The 18,860-nt window shown below is 43.4% G+C and overlaps 1 protein-coding gene and 2 non-coding genes across 7 annotated transcripts in view; 2 read left to right on the forward strand and 1 right to left on the reverse strand.

Annotated features, from left to right (window-relative positions):
• Window positions 1-18,860, forward strand: part of Myl4 (myosin light chain 4) — a 51,316-nt gene that overhangs the window by 10,269 nt on the left and 22,187 nt on the right. Inside the window, exons 1-4 of one of the 5 annotated variants that reach the window (XM_074045853.1) lie at window positions 9,050-9,171; window positions 9,413-9,578; window positions 12,589-12,616; window positions 17,819-17,968. In XM_074045853.1, the coding sequence (XP_073901954.1) occupies window positions 9,447-9,578; window positions 12,589-12,616; window positions 17,819-17,968 (310 nt within the window). In that variant the 5' untranslated portion in view covers window positions 9,050-9,171; window positions 9,413-9,446. Of the gene's footprint in view, window positions 1-9,049; window positions 9,172-9,354; window positions 9,579-10,394; window positions 10,502-12,588; window positions 12,617-17,169; window positions 17,216-17,818; window positions 17,969-18,860 lie in introns of those variants that run through there. The other 4 variants (XM_074045852.1, XM_020179677.2, XM_074045854.1 and 1 more) reach the window with 4 other exon arrangements.
• LOC141414556 (small nucleolar RNA U13) lies at window positions 649-751 on the forward strand. Its single transcript, XR_012439571.1, has one exon. It is a non-coding gene; the product is annotated as a small nucleolar RNA U13 (small nucleolar RNA).
• On the reverse strand, window positions 6,133-6,271 carry LOC141414238 (U4 spliceosomal RNA). Its single transcript, XR_012439304.1, has one exon. It is a non-coding gene; the product is annotated as a U4 spliceosomal RNA (small nuclear RNA).

Consider the following 18,860-nt stretch of genomic DNA (forward strand, 5'->3'; position numbering starts at 1 on the left):
CTTTTCTAGCTAGGTTCTAGGTGAACTTTCATTTGTCTTTAGATATATTGCAGAGTAATGGATTAAATACATTCAATTTTATTCCAGTCTTTATACACCATAGTTGCCTTGAGTAGACTTTGTTATTTGTTTATGTTACAAATATATAACTTGAGAGATAGGTGATGAGCTAGGTTTAAAATATAGTCTTCCCTCAGTATCCGTTTGATTAGTTCTAGGACACCTGGTGAATACCAAAATCTGTGGAGTCTTCTATGTAAAATGGCATAGTATTTATATATAACCTAGGCATAGCCTCTCGATACTATTTATTTATTTATTTATTTTTGTGGTGCTTGGGATGGAACCCAGGGCCTTGTCCATGCTCTACCAGTGAGATACAACTCCAGCCTTACACTTCATATTTTAAATCATTTCTAGACTACTTGTATAATGTAAATACCTAGTACAATGTAAATAATATGCAAATAGTTGTTATACTGTACTATTTAGGAAATAACAAGGAAAAATGTCCATACAGTTCAGTATGATGCAATTTTTTCCCAAGTATTTTCAACCTGCAGTTGGTTGGATGCATGGGTGCAGCTTCCACAGATACAGAGGACTGACTAAACTGAGTTTGGAGTGCCTAGATAAGAAATGTCCAAGATCCTTTTTTGATTTATAAGCATGATGATTGGGTGTTTGCACCATTGTGTGACATGTGCCTCCTTCAGACCTTGTTGGGTTGTTGGCACATACCCATCTGCTATGAACTTAGAAATGCAAGTGGAAAAGAAAATGTTAAAAAATAAATGGCTAAAGTGAAGCTTGAATATTTGGGAAAGAAACGAGGACTTCAGCACTGGGTGTGGTAACCAATACCTGTAATCTTTGTACTCAGGAGGCTCAGGCAGGAAGATCTAGAATTGGAAGCCAGCCTGGGCTACATTGGAAGACCCTCCCCTCCCTCCCCCCCAAAAAGTTGACTTTGACATATAGATTTTTCAAGTACAACTAAATGCATTTTCTTCTCTGTGTGTGTGTGTTCGTGGTAGTGGGGCTTGAACTCAGGGCCTACACCTTGAGCCACTCCAGCAGCCCTTTTTTGTGAAGAGCTTTTTTGAGATAGGGTCTCGCGAAACTATTTGCCTGGGCTGGCTTTGAACCTCAATCCTCCTGATCTCTGCCTCTTGAGTAGCTAGTATTATAGGTGTGAGCCACTGGTGCCCATCTTTCTTTTCTGTAATACTTTTGTAACAAATCTCCATGAATATATTTATCATGATGTTAAAACTATGACTGGAAAAAAAAAGAAAAGAAAACCAAAAACTGTGTCTGCAGCCTCCACAGATGGACTATGAGCTTCCTGGGGCCAGGAATAGCCTCTTATTCACCTTAGCAAAAGTACTGGCACACTGTAGGTGCTTATAAGTGTTAATTGGATAGAGGAGAGGAAAGTCAATGACAGAACTTTGGTGTTATAAGAGAAGCCCCAGACCCTAACTTTGGCCACAGGGAGGTAAGTCACTGGTGGTGTGCCAAGGAGAAAGCCAGAATTCAGGAAGCCAAAGAGGAAGTTGGTAGGGGGAAACCAAGAAAAGAGAATCATTTTTAGCATTAAAAATACATCCCCCCAAACACTAAGAAAAAGGGCCTGCTAAGGGTTTAAGTCTCTTTTTGCTTACTGAGAACACCCCCGCCCCATGCTGTGGGTGTCAGAGCCATCTCTTTTATTGACGACTTCTTCCTTCTTCGCCTCCTAAAGGACCAGGCTTCTCCTGGAAAGAACTCCTGTCGTCCCTGACAGCTCTAACCCTCAGGTTGTTAGCATCCCAGCGTCCTCCTTACAGGATGCAGTTCACAGATACATCACTAGGCAGCACTGTCTGGATTGCAGCACAGAAAGGCGCTTCTACCATTTAAACAGTGTTGAGTGATTAGGTCAAACATAGGTCTCATTCTCTCCCTGTGCCAAAGCAGCCTAGGAAATAAAGTTTGAGGGGATGATTTAAAGTGCTCTGATAGCCAGCGCTACCATGGTCCTCGAAATTTGATTTTTTTCCCCCTTTTCATTTTTGCCTTAACCATTGAAGTTCTGGACCTTAAGGATCTTTGAGCCTTCAGGTAGTTAACTTGCTTCTTTCCTCTCTCCCTGGGTGAGGAATCTTTATGTGCAGAAGATTGGGTTAGTCATTCTCCTCATTTATGACCTTCTTTCATCATTGGTCCAGGCAAGGCTTCTCTTGTTTGTTTGCTTATTTATTTCCTTTTTCTCATTGACCCATGCACCCAAATCACAAACATAGTAGGCAATCATCAAGTAACTATTTTTTGGCTTGTATGTATTCTTGAATAATGGGTAGTGCTTCTAGTATGCATGTATTTAAACACTTTTAAATAATATATTTATTAACTCAATATGCCCAAAATGTTATTTCAACAAGTAATCAATATAAAAATTTTTAATCAGATGTATTACATTTATTTGCACTGTCTTCAAAATAAAGTGTATATTTTACTCTTATGGCTTATCTCAAGTTGGGTTCCAAATTTTCATCAGAAGTACCCAATCCACATTTAGATGTCATACAATCCACAATTGAAAAAGTAGATTTACATATCTGAGTTGTTCCCAATATACTTAAAAGTTTTCTAATAACTGAATTGAAAATTATTTTCCCTTTCATATTTGCTTTCAAATTGACAAGCCTGCTTCATTTATTTTAGAAAGACTTGACTTTGCAGCATTTCCCTTTCAAAACTATACCTGTCCAAGTTCAGTAAATTTTACTAACTCTTGTATCAACACAGTATTATTCACATGAAATTCAAAGGAGTGTAATAAAACTGAAAATCCCCTCTACATTTATTAATCTCAGCAAACATTCTTCAGACTTTTCTTGTTGTCTTTTCTTATTGTTTCAGCAGCCATTTGTATAATGTTGTTGATTAAATTAAAACCATATGCAGTCAGGGGCTGGTGGCTCATGTCTGTAATTCTAGCTTCCTGGAGGCTAAGAGCCAGAGGATCATAGTTTGAGACCGGCCCGACCAAATAGTTAGTGAGACCCCCATCTCCAAAATAATCAGAGCAAAATGAACTGGAAGTGTGACTCAAGCAGTAGCATCCTGCTTTGCAAGCATAAAGCCCTGAGTTCCAACTCCAGTCCCATACACACACACACACACACACACACACACAACTCATTTGCACATTTACTTTAGAAAAAAACCATTGATTTGCATCTTGCTTTATGAAGGGTTTTGGTATTAGCATAAATTCTTGTACCTATCTAGTTAGGTTACAAATAAGTGTTTTCTTTCTTTGAAGCTTCAATTTTAGTTTATGCATCCATACTGAGATTATATGTGTATATTTTAATTTATAGAAGTGTTACTGTGGTTTATATCTATGTCATAAATGTTTTTCCCAATGTTCTTTGCTTCTAGAGCTACACACTCCTTCATAGAGCATACTCACATCTTACTCTGTTATTTCCCCTGTGATGGAAACCCAGATTGCTTCCAGTTCTTGCCACCACAAATCATGGTTCAGTGAACATCCCTCTTCACATCCCTTATGGACTTATATGAGATTTCTTTCAGGTATACGATTAGCTTGACTACCCTTTAAACCATAAAGCTCTTCTATCCTCCATCTCTATTTTCTTTTCTTTATTTTTTCTTTGCCTTTCTTTTTTTCTTCTGCAAGATAATCTCTTTTGTCTTTCAGTTTTTAATTTTTTTCCTGACCATGTTCATTCTCCTTTTATTTCTACTATGTGCTCTGTATTAATGAGTAATTTTTTCATGCCTAACATGGTTGCTTTTTTTTTTCTAAGTCTTTTCTTATTTCAGTGTTTATTCTTTTCATAGCTGATATTTCAGCTATGTTTGGTTCTTTACATTTTCTTGTTTTGGTGTCATATTGATAGTAATTTCCTTTGTCATTTTTTAGTATGTTTACTAGACTACGTTTTTACTTTTCTTTTTTAGTGGAACTGGGATTTGAACTCAGGGTTTTGCACTAGAGCCACAATTTCAGTCCATTTTTTGCTCTGGTTACTAGGCTACTTTTAAATCTTGGTCTATCTGTTGTACCTTCTGAGGGCACAATATTGAGCTATCTTGGTGATGCATATCTGTAATACGAGTACTCAGGAGACTGAGACAGGAAGATCATGAGTTTGAGGCCAGCTTGGGCTACCTAGTAACTTTCTGTCCAAAACAAAAAGACAAAAGACAAAAGGAAGGAAGGCAGGAAGGAAGAAATAGGTACAATCCATAATCAAGTAAGGTGCAGTTTTTTTTAATTAATTGTGCTTCTTGTCTGTATTGTTATTTTGCCCTTAGACAAATAGGTGGCTCTGTCGAACAGTGCATAGCTGTGCATAGTGTGGGAGATGAATGAACCCTAAAACTGAGAATCCTAGGCACTGAAACTCCCAGATCAATCAGGCCCAACCCCGAAAGATAATTCCTCATGTCTGGGTTTCACTTTTTACCACCCCCCCACCCTCCCACCCCCCAGCAGGGAGAAGCAGCTGGAGGAGAAAGTATTTCTTAGACTGTAATTCACCTGCCCTGGGAGTTTAGAGGAATTTTGAAGAGAGACTTCTGTCCAAAGTTAGGTTGCCTGTTTCTTTTTTGGTGGGGCTGGGGTTTGAATTCAAGGCTTCATGTTTGCAAAGCGGGTGACCACAAAGCAGGTGACCACAAAGCAGTTCTACTGTGTGAGTTACACCTCCAGTCCATTTTGCTCTGGTTATTTTGCAGATGGGGTTTTGAGAGCTATTTGCCCTGGCTGGTCTCAAATGGTGATCCTCCCAATCTCAGCCTCCCAAGTAGCTAGGATTATAGGAGTGAGCCACTGGCACCCAGCTACCTCCTACCTGTTTTTATCATCTCCTCGAAAGCACAGTGGATTTTTAGTGCCCTGATGCCCTGACCACAGGTTTGAGTCACTGCAAATAGTGGGTTAGCCCTGTTTGTTCCAAGACAGTTGTGGAAGAAAAGAGTGAGGAGAACCCCCAAAATTCCTCTAGTTTTTATATTGCAAAGCTGTGCCTGGTCACTTCCTGCCCCAAATCAAAACTGCTGTTCTGCCACACACACACCAGTTCAAAGAGCCTCCTCTTTACCCAGTTTTTTTTTTTTTTTTCTCTCTCTCTTTTTTTTTCCCACGGTACTGGGGCTTAAACTAAGGGCCTACACCTTGATCCACTCTGCCAGCCCTTTTCTGTGATGGGTTTTTTTCGAGATAGGGTCTCGAGAACTCTTTGCCTGGGCTGCCTTCAAACCTCGATCCTCCTGATCTCTGCCTGCTGAGTAACTAGGATTATAGGTGTGAGTCACTGGCATCCATTTCTCCCAATTTTCTTAATTTCTTGGTATTTCCCTCTTTTTTTTTTTTTTTCTTTACTGGGTATTGAATCCATGACCTTGTGCTTAATAGGCAGTGTTCTACACTTGAGCCATGACTCCAGTCCTTCTTATTCTTTTTTCTTAAATATTTTGTTTTCTGAGATAGAGTCTCATTAATTTTGTCCAGACTAGGACTTGAGATCCTCCTGTTTCAGCTTCCTGAATAGCTGGGATTACTGACATTCACCATCATGCCTGGCATTCTTGGTATTTGTGCAATTATTTTGCTTTTGTTCTTGGGTCAAGGAGTAGCAACCACATTATTTCAACCAGAATTCAAGCCCGCATACCACAAAAAAAAGAGAAGAAAGAAAGAAAGAAAGAAATTTACTAGCTTGCTCAGCTGAGTAAGGACTTCAACCCTCTTAATCTCTTCTGCAAGGTCCTCTATGGGGATGGATTAATGTAGCACTGACCAAGGCATTGTCCACTGATATACAGGGTTATGAGATATTGCCAAGAAGAGAGGAGGGCAGGTGACAAGGGCAAGGCATTAACAGCCAGTCCTGCTGTTAGCAGCATTTGATCCCAGGCAGGAGACTACTGGGGCTTTCTCCGGGCAGGCCCTGCCCAGTGCTGTTAGAGGCAAAGGGAGGAGAAGGAGCCCAGCTCAAATAAGGACTGATGTCAGGTTTCCTCTGTGTGTCAGTCTCAAGCTTGACATCTGACATAAATTGGTTGGTGTGAAATTCTATCCTGCATTTTTTTTTTTTATATTTTACTCAGTCTCCGTAGAGTGTCAAAAATTGCCAATGCCGACTGTATTTCAAGTCGTCATAGCGGGGTATTGGGAAAACTTTTTAATTAGCAATAATCGCGCCTCGGATAAACCTCATTGGCTATGATACTGCCCCTGCACAAAGCTCTATCCTCATTTTTAATCTACTGAATCTGAAGTCCTCCCAGTGGGAGTGTTTGGGTGGCTGAAGCCATTCTGGCTCAGGAACCTCCAGATGCTTCCCAGAGGCAGTGGTTAGGCTGCTGGTACCCATGCCAGCACTGGCCTCTTCACACTCCGCATTTCCTGCTTTCCTTTTTCTCTGACTGGCCAACACATGCTGGAGGGCAAGCCACTGTGACAGATGTTCTAGGTGGATGAGATGTGAAGGTCAAAGTCAGTGACCAGGAGACTGAGTGAGAGCAAAAGGAGGTGGAACCTCTGACTTCACTTATTGGGCTCTAAGAAACTGTGGATATTGTGAATTTCAGCAATAAGACCAGTGTCCCCTATCTGGACTTTTGACACATGGCTCTTTCTCTGAAACCACAGCTCCCCTCTAGCCACTTCAGAAGTGTCAGGCACTTTTTTCCTAGGCTTGCTGAAGGAGAATCAGAAACTGATTTGAACAGCTTCTCCTCTCTCCACTGTTGGGCTCTTGTAGCCTGAGGTTCCAGGCAGACAGGCTCCTCCTCTGAGTGTTTGCTGACAGGCAGGCTGCCTGGCCTAGGGACCTGCCACATGTTTTCTGGGCCACAAATATTTCACACCCTGGGTTCCCAGTTGCCTCCCTGCCCCCTCATCTATCCCTTCCTACCTCTTCCTTATCCCTAAGTCCACATCTCACAAATCCTTTTAGCTGCTGTCACCTTACACTGACCCTCCCTCATGTGGACCCCACCTCTGGACTTCCTCCAGTGAAATGTGAGAAGCCTGAATGCACCTCTGGCTTCAAGTGCCTGGGAAAGCCAGGGGAAAAGGAGAGCTGGGTGTTTTCTTGTGCTGGGGTTGTTTACAGTGTCTTGCTTGCTTGATTTCTTACAAATCTCATAGCAACTTGAGAAGCAGATGTTTGCTGATAAAGGTTACCAGCCAAGCTTGGAAGTGACTAAAAATCAGTCTTCAGACTTACCACTCTCTGTTCTAAAGTCCACATTCTTTCCATGTTTTGGGGGGTGTCCCTAGAACCCCATTCAGTGTCCTCAGCTTTCTAACCTTATAGCTCTGTTTCCATGCAGACTTCATGTTTTTTAAGAAAAAAAAAAAAAGAAATTAAAAATAACAATATCCCAGCTCTCTGTCTTTTGAGGATAATACTCCTTTCTAGAATGACTTGTTTTTGTTTTTTTTTTTAAACTGGAAGGGCACATATGAGAGCATTTCATTGATTCTTCAAAAATATTTAAAACCATGGAACTATTTTTTCAAAAGTGATTGTGGGAACCTGAGTGTGTAAAACACACAGGAGGGGTGCTGCTTGAAGTGGTGGTGGTGGAGAGAGCTCCAGACTTGGCCTTTGTTCATCCCTTGGAGCCAGAAGCCTGTGGGCGGAGTCAGGATGCTGTTAAATGTTCTTTGAAGACTCCTGGTTATCTCTCATTTCAGAGATAAGCAAGCTGAGTCCCACAGAGGAGAAGTGGCTGGTGAATCAGGACTGGCGCCTGAGGTTTTCTACATGTCTTCTATAGAAATCCATTTGTGTGTTTCTCTGTACAAACCCTGTGGGACACCCCGTCCAGGAAGGGGGGTCGTGGTGGTGGGAAAGATGCAAAAGGGCTGTGCTTCCTTTTTTTCTTCTTCCTCATCACTAACAACCTGACTTCCTAATCCCCGTGAGAATGAAGTTGGTCAGGGAGGGGACTCACAGGCAATACAGAGGGAACACAGCAGAGGTACAAGGGGTCAGGTTTGATGGGTGAGGTACGGGGGAAAGGTGAAGTGGAAACAGTGAAGGAGCTGCCTTCTCAGCTCAGGAGGAAGTCCTAGTCTTGCTCTAGTATCCCGTTGGGCCAGTTCTAGACACCTTTCCCACCGCAGTTTCATTTGAAGGCATCTCTGTCCACCAGCCATGAGTACAGTATGGGCCAGAGGAGGGACAGTGTGGTTGGTATCAGAGCATCCAGCACACTGCGAGTCAGAATTGGCAGCCCAGTGCTCCCTGGGCCTTGGATTCCACACCTGTTAAGCAGAAAGGGAGGGGAAAAAAATCTGTAAGGGCTCTTTTGGTTCTGCTAGTAATGATCTGGGAGTTGGGGAGTGGGCAGATTTGGGCTCCAGGGGACCTGAACTTGTAGGTTTAGGAGCTAACAGGGTGCTCTTAACAGGGTACTCTGTAGCAGTGGTTATTTATTTATTTGTTTAGATTTTGAGATAGGGTCTACCTACGTAGCCAGGAACTTGTGATCTAATGTCTAAGAGCATTAATATAGGAAGTGAAAAAAGTAAAAACTGAAAATGGTTGTTATGTGCACACATACACACATACACACTGTCCAGGGGACACAGAATGAGTTAGAGGCAGAGTACAAACTAGATCCCAAGTTCTCTGACCTCCCATCTCCTGACTTTCTACCATACCTCCTAGGCACATGTTCAGTAATCAATACTTGTTGAATGAGTGATGGGGATGGAGGGTAGTAGATCTAGGAATTTGAGGTCTGCAGAGTTCCTGGGATGCCTGCTCTGGAAAATGGAGGTTTTTGCCTGTGTATTGGTAGGTTGTGGGCTAGCAGGGTTGACTGGACGGTTGACTGGACCAGCTGTTGTCTCAGCGCTCCATGCCGGGAGAACTTGAGCTTTACGCCAGAGCCTGGGCCCAGAGTGGCTCCCAGCTTAAAGGATCTTGGCTTAAAAGGAATGTGCAGTGGGCTGCCTCTGCTCAGGAGGGTCTAAAAAAAGCCTCAGCCTCCTCTGGGCTTTGTGTGAGGGTTATCAACCGCTCAAGTCAGTTCATCTCTTTAGTTGCTCTGGCACTTTTGAGAGGGTCTATTTTCCTGGCTCTTCTGGGTTTGCACCAATTGGCAGGAAGGGGTCAGCCTGTCCCAGAGGTGGGGGCCCTAAGGAATGAGACGTGTGTGTGGGGGGAGGGGCTGGTGTCCCCAAACCTGGTGACAATACATAGTTGTCAGCTGTACCCTGCTGGTGTTTCTTCCTTTTATAGTCAGCAGCAGTTGCTCTTGTCCTCACCCAGCCCCTCTGTGGGGGCTCCTGCTCAGGATAAAAGCTGAGGGAGGCGGCCCAGTCTCCCATCTCATCTCTCAGGAGCTGCATCTCTTGGTTCCTTCTTAGGTTCCACCCATACTGAAGATCCCAATAGGACAACATGCCTCCCAAGAAGCCTGAGCCTAAGAAGGAGGCAGCCAAGCCAGCCCCAGCCCCGGCCACAGCCCCTGCTCCAGCCCCTGCTCCAGTTGAGGCCCCCAGGGAACCTGCCTTTGACCCCAAGAGTATAAAGGTGAGTGTGGCTCAGGCCATGGGATGAGGGTTGGGATGATAGTCAAGATCCTATTTGCTCTGGAGCTGGGAGATCTACTTTGCAGAGGCCAGACCTCGGTGAGGATCATGACGTGGAACAGGTATTGAACTGGGGCTAATGAGGGGCATCTTGGGTCATAGGCCTTTTTCCTTAAGAGCAGATGGCTGCTGTGTGCAAGGAGGCCCTTGCTGGTCACCCCAAGTTTGCTCAGGAGAGTCAGGAATGGTGGGGATGGAACCAACCAACCATCTAGCCCTTTAGAACACACTCTGGGAGCCACCATAGTTACGAAAAGGAGATTGACTTTTTCCTGGGATATCCTATGCTGTCTTTATGGAGAACAGACACACAGCGAGAACTACTAGTATAGCTGGGAGTAAGCGATGTAGGCCTCCAGGGAGGATGATTCCTGAGGGAGCTGCTGGGGACCTGGGCAAGGCTTCACTCACAAACATGCTTTTGAGAATGAGGGAAGAGGGAGAAGAGGCTGTAGGTAAACTAAGAGGAGCCAGGGTTCCTTTCTTCCTCTTTCCCTACACTCATGGGCCTCTCCTTTATGTAGCTTTAGCCTGGGCTCCATTCTGTGGTTTGCAGTTGACTGGCCCACCCCTGGCTAAACTGGGCCTGCTTTCTTTGGCCTCCCCAGCTCTGTGCCCTCCCTGCCCTGTCCTGCTTCCCTCACTCTGGAATGCCCTTCTCCCTGGAGCTAATGTGAGCCCAGCTGGCTGACTCAGTCATTTTAGGCCTCCCAGCAATCTGGCCCAGCTGCTGAAGGAATGAACTACGTGGGGGGAGGGGGGCTGTGATTGTGGAAAGGGGGTCAGAAGGCTCTGGAGAGGAGCAGCTGACACCAGAATGGGAGAGGTCAAGTGGCTACTGGTATGACTACCTATTAATAACAGGTAGGAGTGGTAGGCCCCTGGGGGCAGGACTGTGGTGGTGAGGAATTAAGTCAAAATCAGAGCACAGGATTAGGATCTGTGACAAATAGGCAGGGAACCTAAACCCAGGACTCTAATTGTGTGAGCTTCTCTGTCCTCAGAATCTCCCAGCACCAGAGCAGAGACACCCTATTTTATTGTGCCAAGGACCCTAGGGTTGAGGCCCTGGTAATCTTCACAAGGGGCAGAAGTTATACAGAACTGGCTTGGCCAAGAGATGAAGGCAGTTGCCTCATTCTTGGGCTTGGTTAGGCTCCCTCTGGAAAACTGAGGCTACTGTAAGAGTTTGAAAGTACCTGGAGGTTTCCTACCTCATATGTCACTCCCTCTATGGGCCAAGCCAGGCAAGAGAAGCCAATCAACTGCCCCCTTAGGAGCCCTCCTTGCCTTTGTTTCATCATCAAATGGGTGCTCTCCCTTTGGTCCATCACTTCTTGGTACTCACCCTCCTCCCCAAATTCCCATCCTTCTTGCAGTCCTCTTTTTTATGTCAGCATCTCCCAATTTTGGGGGTTACTAAAGTCTTTAAGGTAGGGAGAAAGTCAGCATCTTTCATGAGAGCCATTTTCCCCTATTAATGTATTTACCCAGTTGCATTGCTTGTAAGATTCTTTGCTCAAAGCAAGAGCAAAAGTAAGCTTAAGCCCAAGGTGTGGTTATGACCACGTGGTCAGATTTTATGCTTTGTGCTAGTTTCTGTTATGTGTTTACTCCTGGGTGAAAGTAAGGTAACTGTACCTTTTCCTCCAAGAGTTAAAGTGGAGCATCCTTCACCCCATTTAGGGGGTATCTTGAACTTCCTCACCACTACCCCAGCAAATTCATTCATGGGCACAGATGGTTTCTTTCCCCAGCCCTCCTGGAGTTCATGCTGGCCACCTCCAGGGTCCTCATTACAGAAGTTAGTTGGGAGACAAGGAGAAGGGTAGGAACAGCATGGGCAGCAAATTAGGATTTGGGATGGTGGCACATGAGGAAGATGCTTCAGGGGTAGTAACCACCATCACTGAGGAGGGGAAGGAATGAAGGGGGTGAGGTAAGTTCAATGAAGTAAGATCCTGATTAAAATGATGGCTCACCCTGTATAGCTATCCTTACCTCAACTAGCAAAAACCCTTGTTCCTTCCTATTATTGCTTATACTCTCTCTTCAACAAAATTAGAGATAAGGGCAAATAGTTTCTGCCTGATAGCTACAGGGTGGGGGGGAAAGGGAGGGGGTGGGAGGTAAGGGAGGGGGCAGGGGGAAGGGGGGAGAAATGACCCAAATATTGTATGCATAAATGAATAAAAGAAAAAAAATGATGATTCATGCTTGGTCATCACCATTCATTTGCAGAGCCTCCCACCCCTCTCTTCTTAGCATTGAATTATTATGCATCGTGGAGGGAAATCCAAAATTCATTTCTTCATTCAAAAAGTATTTTAGTGTCTACTATGTATTTGCCAAGCATATCAGTGACAGTAACAAAAATTCTCTGCCCTGAGGGAACCCTGACTTCTAGGAGATAGGGCACAGGTAAAAGGAAGGACTGGAAAACAATCACAAAGGGAGAGAGCACATGGAAATTACTACAACACCTAGGGGACAGGTGCTGAAGGAGGGTGGAATGGAGGGAGAGAAAGCTTCATTGAATGAGATAGTTTGACAGACAGATTCAAGTAGAAAGGGGAGTCACAGGGTAGGTCGTGGTGGGCACCCAAGGAAGAAGGAAGCGCACTTTGTCAGAGACCTGTGGTATAGGGAGAGACTGGCAGTGAGTGAGGGTAACTTATGGCTGGCTAGGATGAGGAATTTACATTTGACCCAAAGGAATTACCACAGGAAGTCACCGTTGCTTCTACAGTTATATGGATTCTTTCTCTTGGTATTGAGAGATTTGGAGGCTGCATTATTTCATAGCCTGTCATCAGTGGCCCATTCATCAGGAGACTTTTACAGTCAGCCTAGTGCCCTTCCCTTCTCATTAGCAGACTGTCGAGGTGACTAGACTTCCATTTGGAAGCCTTTAGCAGTCCCAGGCCTCACTTCTGTTTCCCTCTCTACAGATCGACTTCAGCGTCGACCAGATTGAAGGTGAGTACAGCCTTGCTTCCCCTCTCTGTTGCACTTTTCTGGAGAGGAAGGAGGAGGATTTAACCCCTCAGTAATAGTTATCACATCGTAATAGTAACCTATAGTGAGCACTTACCATATAAAAGGCACAGTCCTAAGCACTTCATATGGATAAACTCATTTAATCCTTGTAACAACCTAATGAGGTAGTAGCTATCACCACCCCATTTTACAACTGATAAAACTAAAAAAAAAAAAAAAAAGAAAAGAAAAGAATGAAATGTTCATTATGTGATAGCTGCTTTCCCCAGGGTTGTTATTGAAACTCAAGCCTGTGTTTTCCTTACCATTGCCTCCAGGGCATAAAATCATAGGCGATGGAATAGGACCTGGGAAGGGACCTTGAATGATCAGCTGACACCACCCCTCATTTTAACTACTTTTTTTTGAGACAGGGTTTCATTAGATAGCTCATGCTAGCCTTGAATTCTCCATCATTGTGCCTGGCTCAGCCTTCTGAGTGCTGGGATTACAGGCTTATACCACCTGGTACATACTCTGTTAAAAAAATTAATACATGTACATAGTAAAACAAAAAATAACAAAAATAAAATGCTTCAGAATGAATAATAAGCCAGGCATGGTGGTGCATGCTTATAATCCCAATACTCAGGAGGTATAGACAGAAGGACTAAGTGTTCACAGGCCTTGCTGGGATAATTAGACCCTGTCTCAAGGGTCTAAAAAAAAATCAATAACCAAACAAATCTATAATAAAAAGATATGTTTATCATGCTGATCCCTCTCCCAAAGACAATACTGTTCATAGGTCATTTTTTATCCTTTGAGATAAATATGTAGTGCTATACAAGAATATATGCATGTATAACCTTTACACAAATTGAACCATGTAATACATAGTGTCCCACACCTTTTATTAATGACATACATTTAAATTTAATCACATATTATTTGTATATCTTTTTTTTTTGTGGCACTGAGGTTTGAACTCAGGGCCTATGCCTTGAGCTACTCCACCAGCACTTTTTTGTGATGGCTTTTTTTCAAGATAGGGTCTCCAAAGCTATTTGCCCCAGGCTGGCTTCAAACCTCCATCCTCCTGATCTCTGCCTCCTGAGTAACTAGGATTATAGGTATGATCCACCAGCACCCAGCTTGGATATCTTTTTATAATTAATACAAACTGTGCTACTTTATTCTTTCAAACAGTTACATAGTTTCTCACACATGGATGTACTCAAGTAATCAGGACTACATTGAAAGACCTTCAGGTTGTTTCCATTGGGGAGATCAGTGTGCTTTCCCAGGCAAGTTTCCTAGCAGAGGGTCAGGGGATGTGAGCATTTAAGTTGTGATAGTTATTGTCAAGTTGCCCTCCAAAAAAGAGCTATCAGCTTACCAAAAAATAGGGCATGGACACTGGCATGTGCATTTTGAAACTAGTGAATTGAATCTGACTCTGTTTTTGTAATACCCTATGGTGATTCACTTTCAGTCAATAGTTTTAGAAGGTGCTGTGAAATGCTATTTTTTTTTTTTTTGTAGTACTGGGGTTTGAACTCAGGGCTTTGTGCTTAGTAGTCAGTGCCATGCCTCTAGCCCTTTTTGCTTTAGTTATTTTTCAAATGGGGTCTCACTTCTATGCCTGGGAAACCTGGATCACTATCTTCCTACTTATGCTTTCCACTCAGTGTGTGTCATCACACCTAGTTTTTTATTAGTTGTGATGGGGTCACCCTTACTTTTTGTATAGGTTGACTTTGAATCACGATCCTCCTGAGTAGCTAGGATTACAGGCATGAACCATTACATCCAACTGGGCTGTGAAATCCATAGAGTTAATTTAGTGCATTTTATTTTTTTTGGTGGGACTGATGTTTGAATTTAGGGCTTCACACTTGTAAAGCAGGCTCTACCCCTTGAGGCTCATCTCCAGTCCTAATTTTAGTGCATTTTAATAAAGATATGCTTATGTAGATATACAAACTCCACAGCCCCATGAGGACTGGAAAATCAAATAAAGATCAGAACTCTTCATTTCCCAAGTGGAAATCATGGCTAAGACCAACTGGACACTTAGTGGAGCTCTCCTCTCCTTGGAGATTCTCAGGGCTGGAGGGCAGCTCATTCCCATCCTTCATTCCCCTATTCCCAAGACATTTTTCCTTATAGTTGCTCAGAATTGTTCCTTTTTTATTGTCCCTTTGTTTTCTCTTTGTTTGTTCTTTGGTGAAGCTGATGGTTTTCTTGTGTTATGGTAGAAAGGATATTCTTTGGGAATCAGGGGACTATTGCATTATCCCTGATCTTGCCATAATTGACCATAAGACTTGAGTCAGTTATTTCTTTAAACCTTAATTTTCTTATCTGCAAAATGAGGGTATTTGGTTCTCTTCAGTTCAGAAACTTAGTGACTCCTTGACATCCTCTAGACACCCTCCATCATCTGGAGAGTTACTAAATCTCTTCTTAACTTTATATTTTCTAGGTAATGTGGCTCCGATTTCTTCTATGCTCTTTTTTTTTTTTCATCTTTCTCATAGGAACTAGCATCTAACTCTTGACTTCCTCTCCAGATTTCCATATCCTTCCAGAAGGGAGTTACCACTATTGGACTCATTGTTCTAGGAGGGAGCTGCGGAGGCTACTGTGAAGGAAAGATTTCTTCTGTGCTGGTGAACATTGCCTCTAGGCTTTGTTTTGTCCTAGTGAGATCCTAAGTGTCAATTTTTTTCTTTTTTTTTGGAACTGGGATTCGAACTCAGGGCCTCACACTTGCTAGGCAGGTGGCTCTACCACTTGAGCCACTCCACTAGCCTGGCTTTGACCTTGATCTTCCTAAGATCTGCTTCCCAAGTAGCTAGGATTACAGAAGTAAGCCACCAGCACTGGGCTTGGAGTTTGTTTTTTATGTGCATTCCCAACAGGCCAGGTAACCAATCAGAGCGTTAGCAGTCACAGCAAGCAGGTCTCTTCCTTTTCCTTCTTTCTCCCCACATTTCTTTGGTTTTCTTAATAGTTGGTCAGGAGTCACATCTGCATTCATTGGCTTATAAATGAGAACAATACCTATAGCATACATTTGTTGTAAAGATTAATGAGATAATTCCATGCAAAATTATAGGTTCAGAACTGGCCTGGGGTAAATGCTAAAATCATAGGTAATTGTTCTATGACTCCTCCTCACCATTCCTGTGTTCTGCTTTCTTATTAAGAATTATTATATCTTCCACAATCAGAAGATTCCATCTTTGTTCAGTCTGACTTCACTCTTCTGAGTGAATTAGGAGAAGATCCAAAGGTCTGAGTTCAGATCTAACTGACAAATGTGTATTTATTTAACACTGAATTTGTAGTAGATGCCATGCTAATTGTTTAACATGTTTTAAAAAATGGAATCCTTATAACAAGGCTGTGAAGTAGATGGTATTTCTTTTTTACAGAGAAGAAAACCAAGGTTCAGTGAGGCTCAGTGACTTGGCCAAGATCACAATTGTTAAGTGATAATATTGAGACAAAGCTCAGTAAAATGACACCAATCCCATTGTGTAAGCATTTACAATGTGCTGGACACTGTGTTAAGATTTTAATACATTATTATAGTTTATGCATTATAGTATTAGTTTGAATGTGATTTAAGATCCTATGACATAGGTGCTCTTTATAGAAGAATTTTATAGAGGTTAAATGTTCATTTTTCTCAAGGTCACACAGTTAATAAGCAATAGGAATGGAATTGAAACTAATTATCCAGTAATGTGAAAGACATTTATATCCCTCACATTTCTACAAAGCCTAATAAAGAGTTGTAAGTAATTAAGTCCAGAGGAATCTGCTTTGATATATGGAATGATTTATAAACAATCCATGTAAAGTCTCTAAAGTACTTGAGAGGATTAAAAACAGCTTTTCTCCTAAGTGGTTCATGCATTCTTCTTTGGTTTACACTGTTAATCTGCTTAGTCAATCACTTCTTTGTGGTTTTGCGTAAGGCAACTTAAGTGTTACTGCCAGTACAAATAATTCCCACTAGTGAATTAGTTAAATTCGAATTAATGAAGAAGTAAGGGTCTTTGCAAAAGGGCCCAGGAGTGCCTTACTTTGGCCTTGCTCTTGAATACCTGCCCTGCTACCTTCAAGGAGTCTGATCTTTACAGCATTGAGCTGGCCCAGAACTCGTTGGTATAACAGCTACCATATGTTGGTTTCCTTACCACATGCTAGGCACCATCCATGCTTGGCAGGCTAGGTGATCCCACCAGCACTCCACTCAGGTGGACATTGTATCTCCATTACAGCTAAGAAATGGAGGACTCACAGAGGTTGGTAGTTTTCCATATGTGGGACAGTGGCAGAGCTGGGGTGATCTGTCCGTGGCCACAGTGTCACCTTGTCTGGCTGGGAGTTCTCTTTTAGTCTGGGACAGGCTGTACTGATAATAGCTCACTTTTGGACAGGTCTTATCACTTTGCAAAGTGTCTCCACATCCTGCCACCTCCTTCTTCCACTCATAGTGACTGGGAGGGATGGGTGGGGCAGACTGATAACTCCTTTGTGTGCAGGAGGAAACAGACCTCCATGGCTTTTCTTCTTTACAAGGTAAAGCCAAGCTGAGAACCCAGGAAGCCATGCTCTTGGACTGGTGCTATTTCCACTTTTCTGGCATTTTCAACAGTCAGGAGCTTCCCCTACTTGGGGAAAGATGAGTGGGTGGGAGGGTGGATGCAGAGAGACATTCAAATTGTATAACAACTGAGAAAAGAGAGTCCAGGCCCAGTACCAAAACGGGTCATGGAGGCCCTAGGCTGCTTCTCCTTCTTCCTTTTTGTGGTACTTAGGCTTGAACTCAGGGCATTCACTTTGAGTCACTCCACTAGCCCGTGAGATAGGGTCTCATGAACTACTTGTCCGGGCTGGCTTCAAACCATGATCCTCCTGATCTCTGCCTCCTGAGTAGCTAGGATTACAGGTGTGAGCCACTGGTGCCCAGCCCCAGGCTGCCTCTTCTGTCAGAAGATGGGGTGAGGGTAGGTTCCAAGGACAGCCTGGGACCGTGGTCAAAGGGAACTTTTGACATCTTTTAACAACTACACTGATCTGCTGTTCAGCCCTGGTGGTGGCTGAGCAGTCCTAAGGTTCTGCCTTCTCTTGGGGGGTGGGTGGGAGGAGGCAGGGGACTATAGCTTGGTCTTCTCTCTACAGAGTTCAAAGAGGCCTTTTCGTTGTTTGACCGGACCCCAACTGGAGAGATGAAGATCACCTATGGGCAGTGCGGGGATGTACTGCGGGCCCTGGGCCAGAACCCCACCAATGCTGAGGTGCTGCGTGTCCTGGGGAAGCCCAAGCCGGAAGGTCAGAGTGGACCTCTGATTCAAGATTAGCTCTGTAATGAAGCCTCTTTCACTCATTTGTGCCAAAACTCGATGAGTTTTTGCTGAGTGAACTTTTAGAATTGATGCAGAGGAATTTGTCTCTTTTGTGAATATCATCTGCCATTGTGACAGTGAAGTTAACAGCTGCCCCAAAACTCACATGGATTTTTCCTCAGATGTGTAGGCACTGGAATGGGGGTGGAGGATCAGGCAGACCTGGGCAGGAGCCCCAGGAAAGGTGCTGTCACTAGAGGCTGCCTGGGCCTCACAGGTCCTGCCTCCCTTGGTCCTGCCCTCTACCCCTTCTCCTTTAGCTGAAGGTACCAGTGTTGGGGGACTAACAAGGAGAGCAGGAAAATGCCTGAGAACTCAGAACTTGTCTGAGTTATTTGGGAGAAGGGGGATGTGTTCTTGGGTGCCTATAAAAGAAAGAAAAAATTTGTGCTGTTTAAAAATTGTTTACATCTATCAAATGAAAGGTTTTAACATCCTACAATGTGGGAGAAGTGTGCTATTCCCAAGAGAATGGTCAGTGTATAAGAATGATTGGTACTAAGGCAGTGTGTTCTAGTAATGGGACTCAAATGCAGAGTTACACAAACATTTATTTTTATTTTTAATTTTTTTGTGGTACTAGGGCTTGAACTCAGGGCCTACACCTTAAAACACTCCACTGGTCCTTTTTTGTGGTGGGTTTTTTTGAGATAGGGTCTCTCAAACTATTTCCCCAGGCTGGCTTCTAACTGCAATCTTCCTGATCTCTGCCTCCTGAGTAGCTAGGATTATAGGCATGAGCTGCTGGCACCTGGCTCAAACATTTATTTTTTATGATCCTATTGGTTTACCTCTGTGACTATGTCTGTCACACATCA

Source organism: Castor canadensis, chromosome 11, assembly GCF_047511655.1.
Source record: "Castor canadensis chromosome 11, mCasCan1.hap1v2, whole genome shotgun sequence".
In the NCBI taxonomy this organism is placed as follows: domain Eukaryota; kingdom Metazoa; phylum Chordata; class Mammalia; order Rodentia; family Castoridae; genus Castor; species Castor canadensis.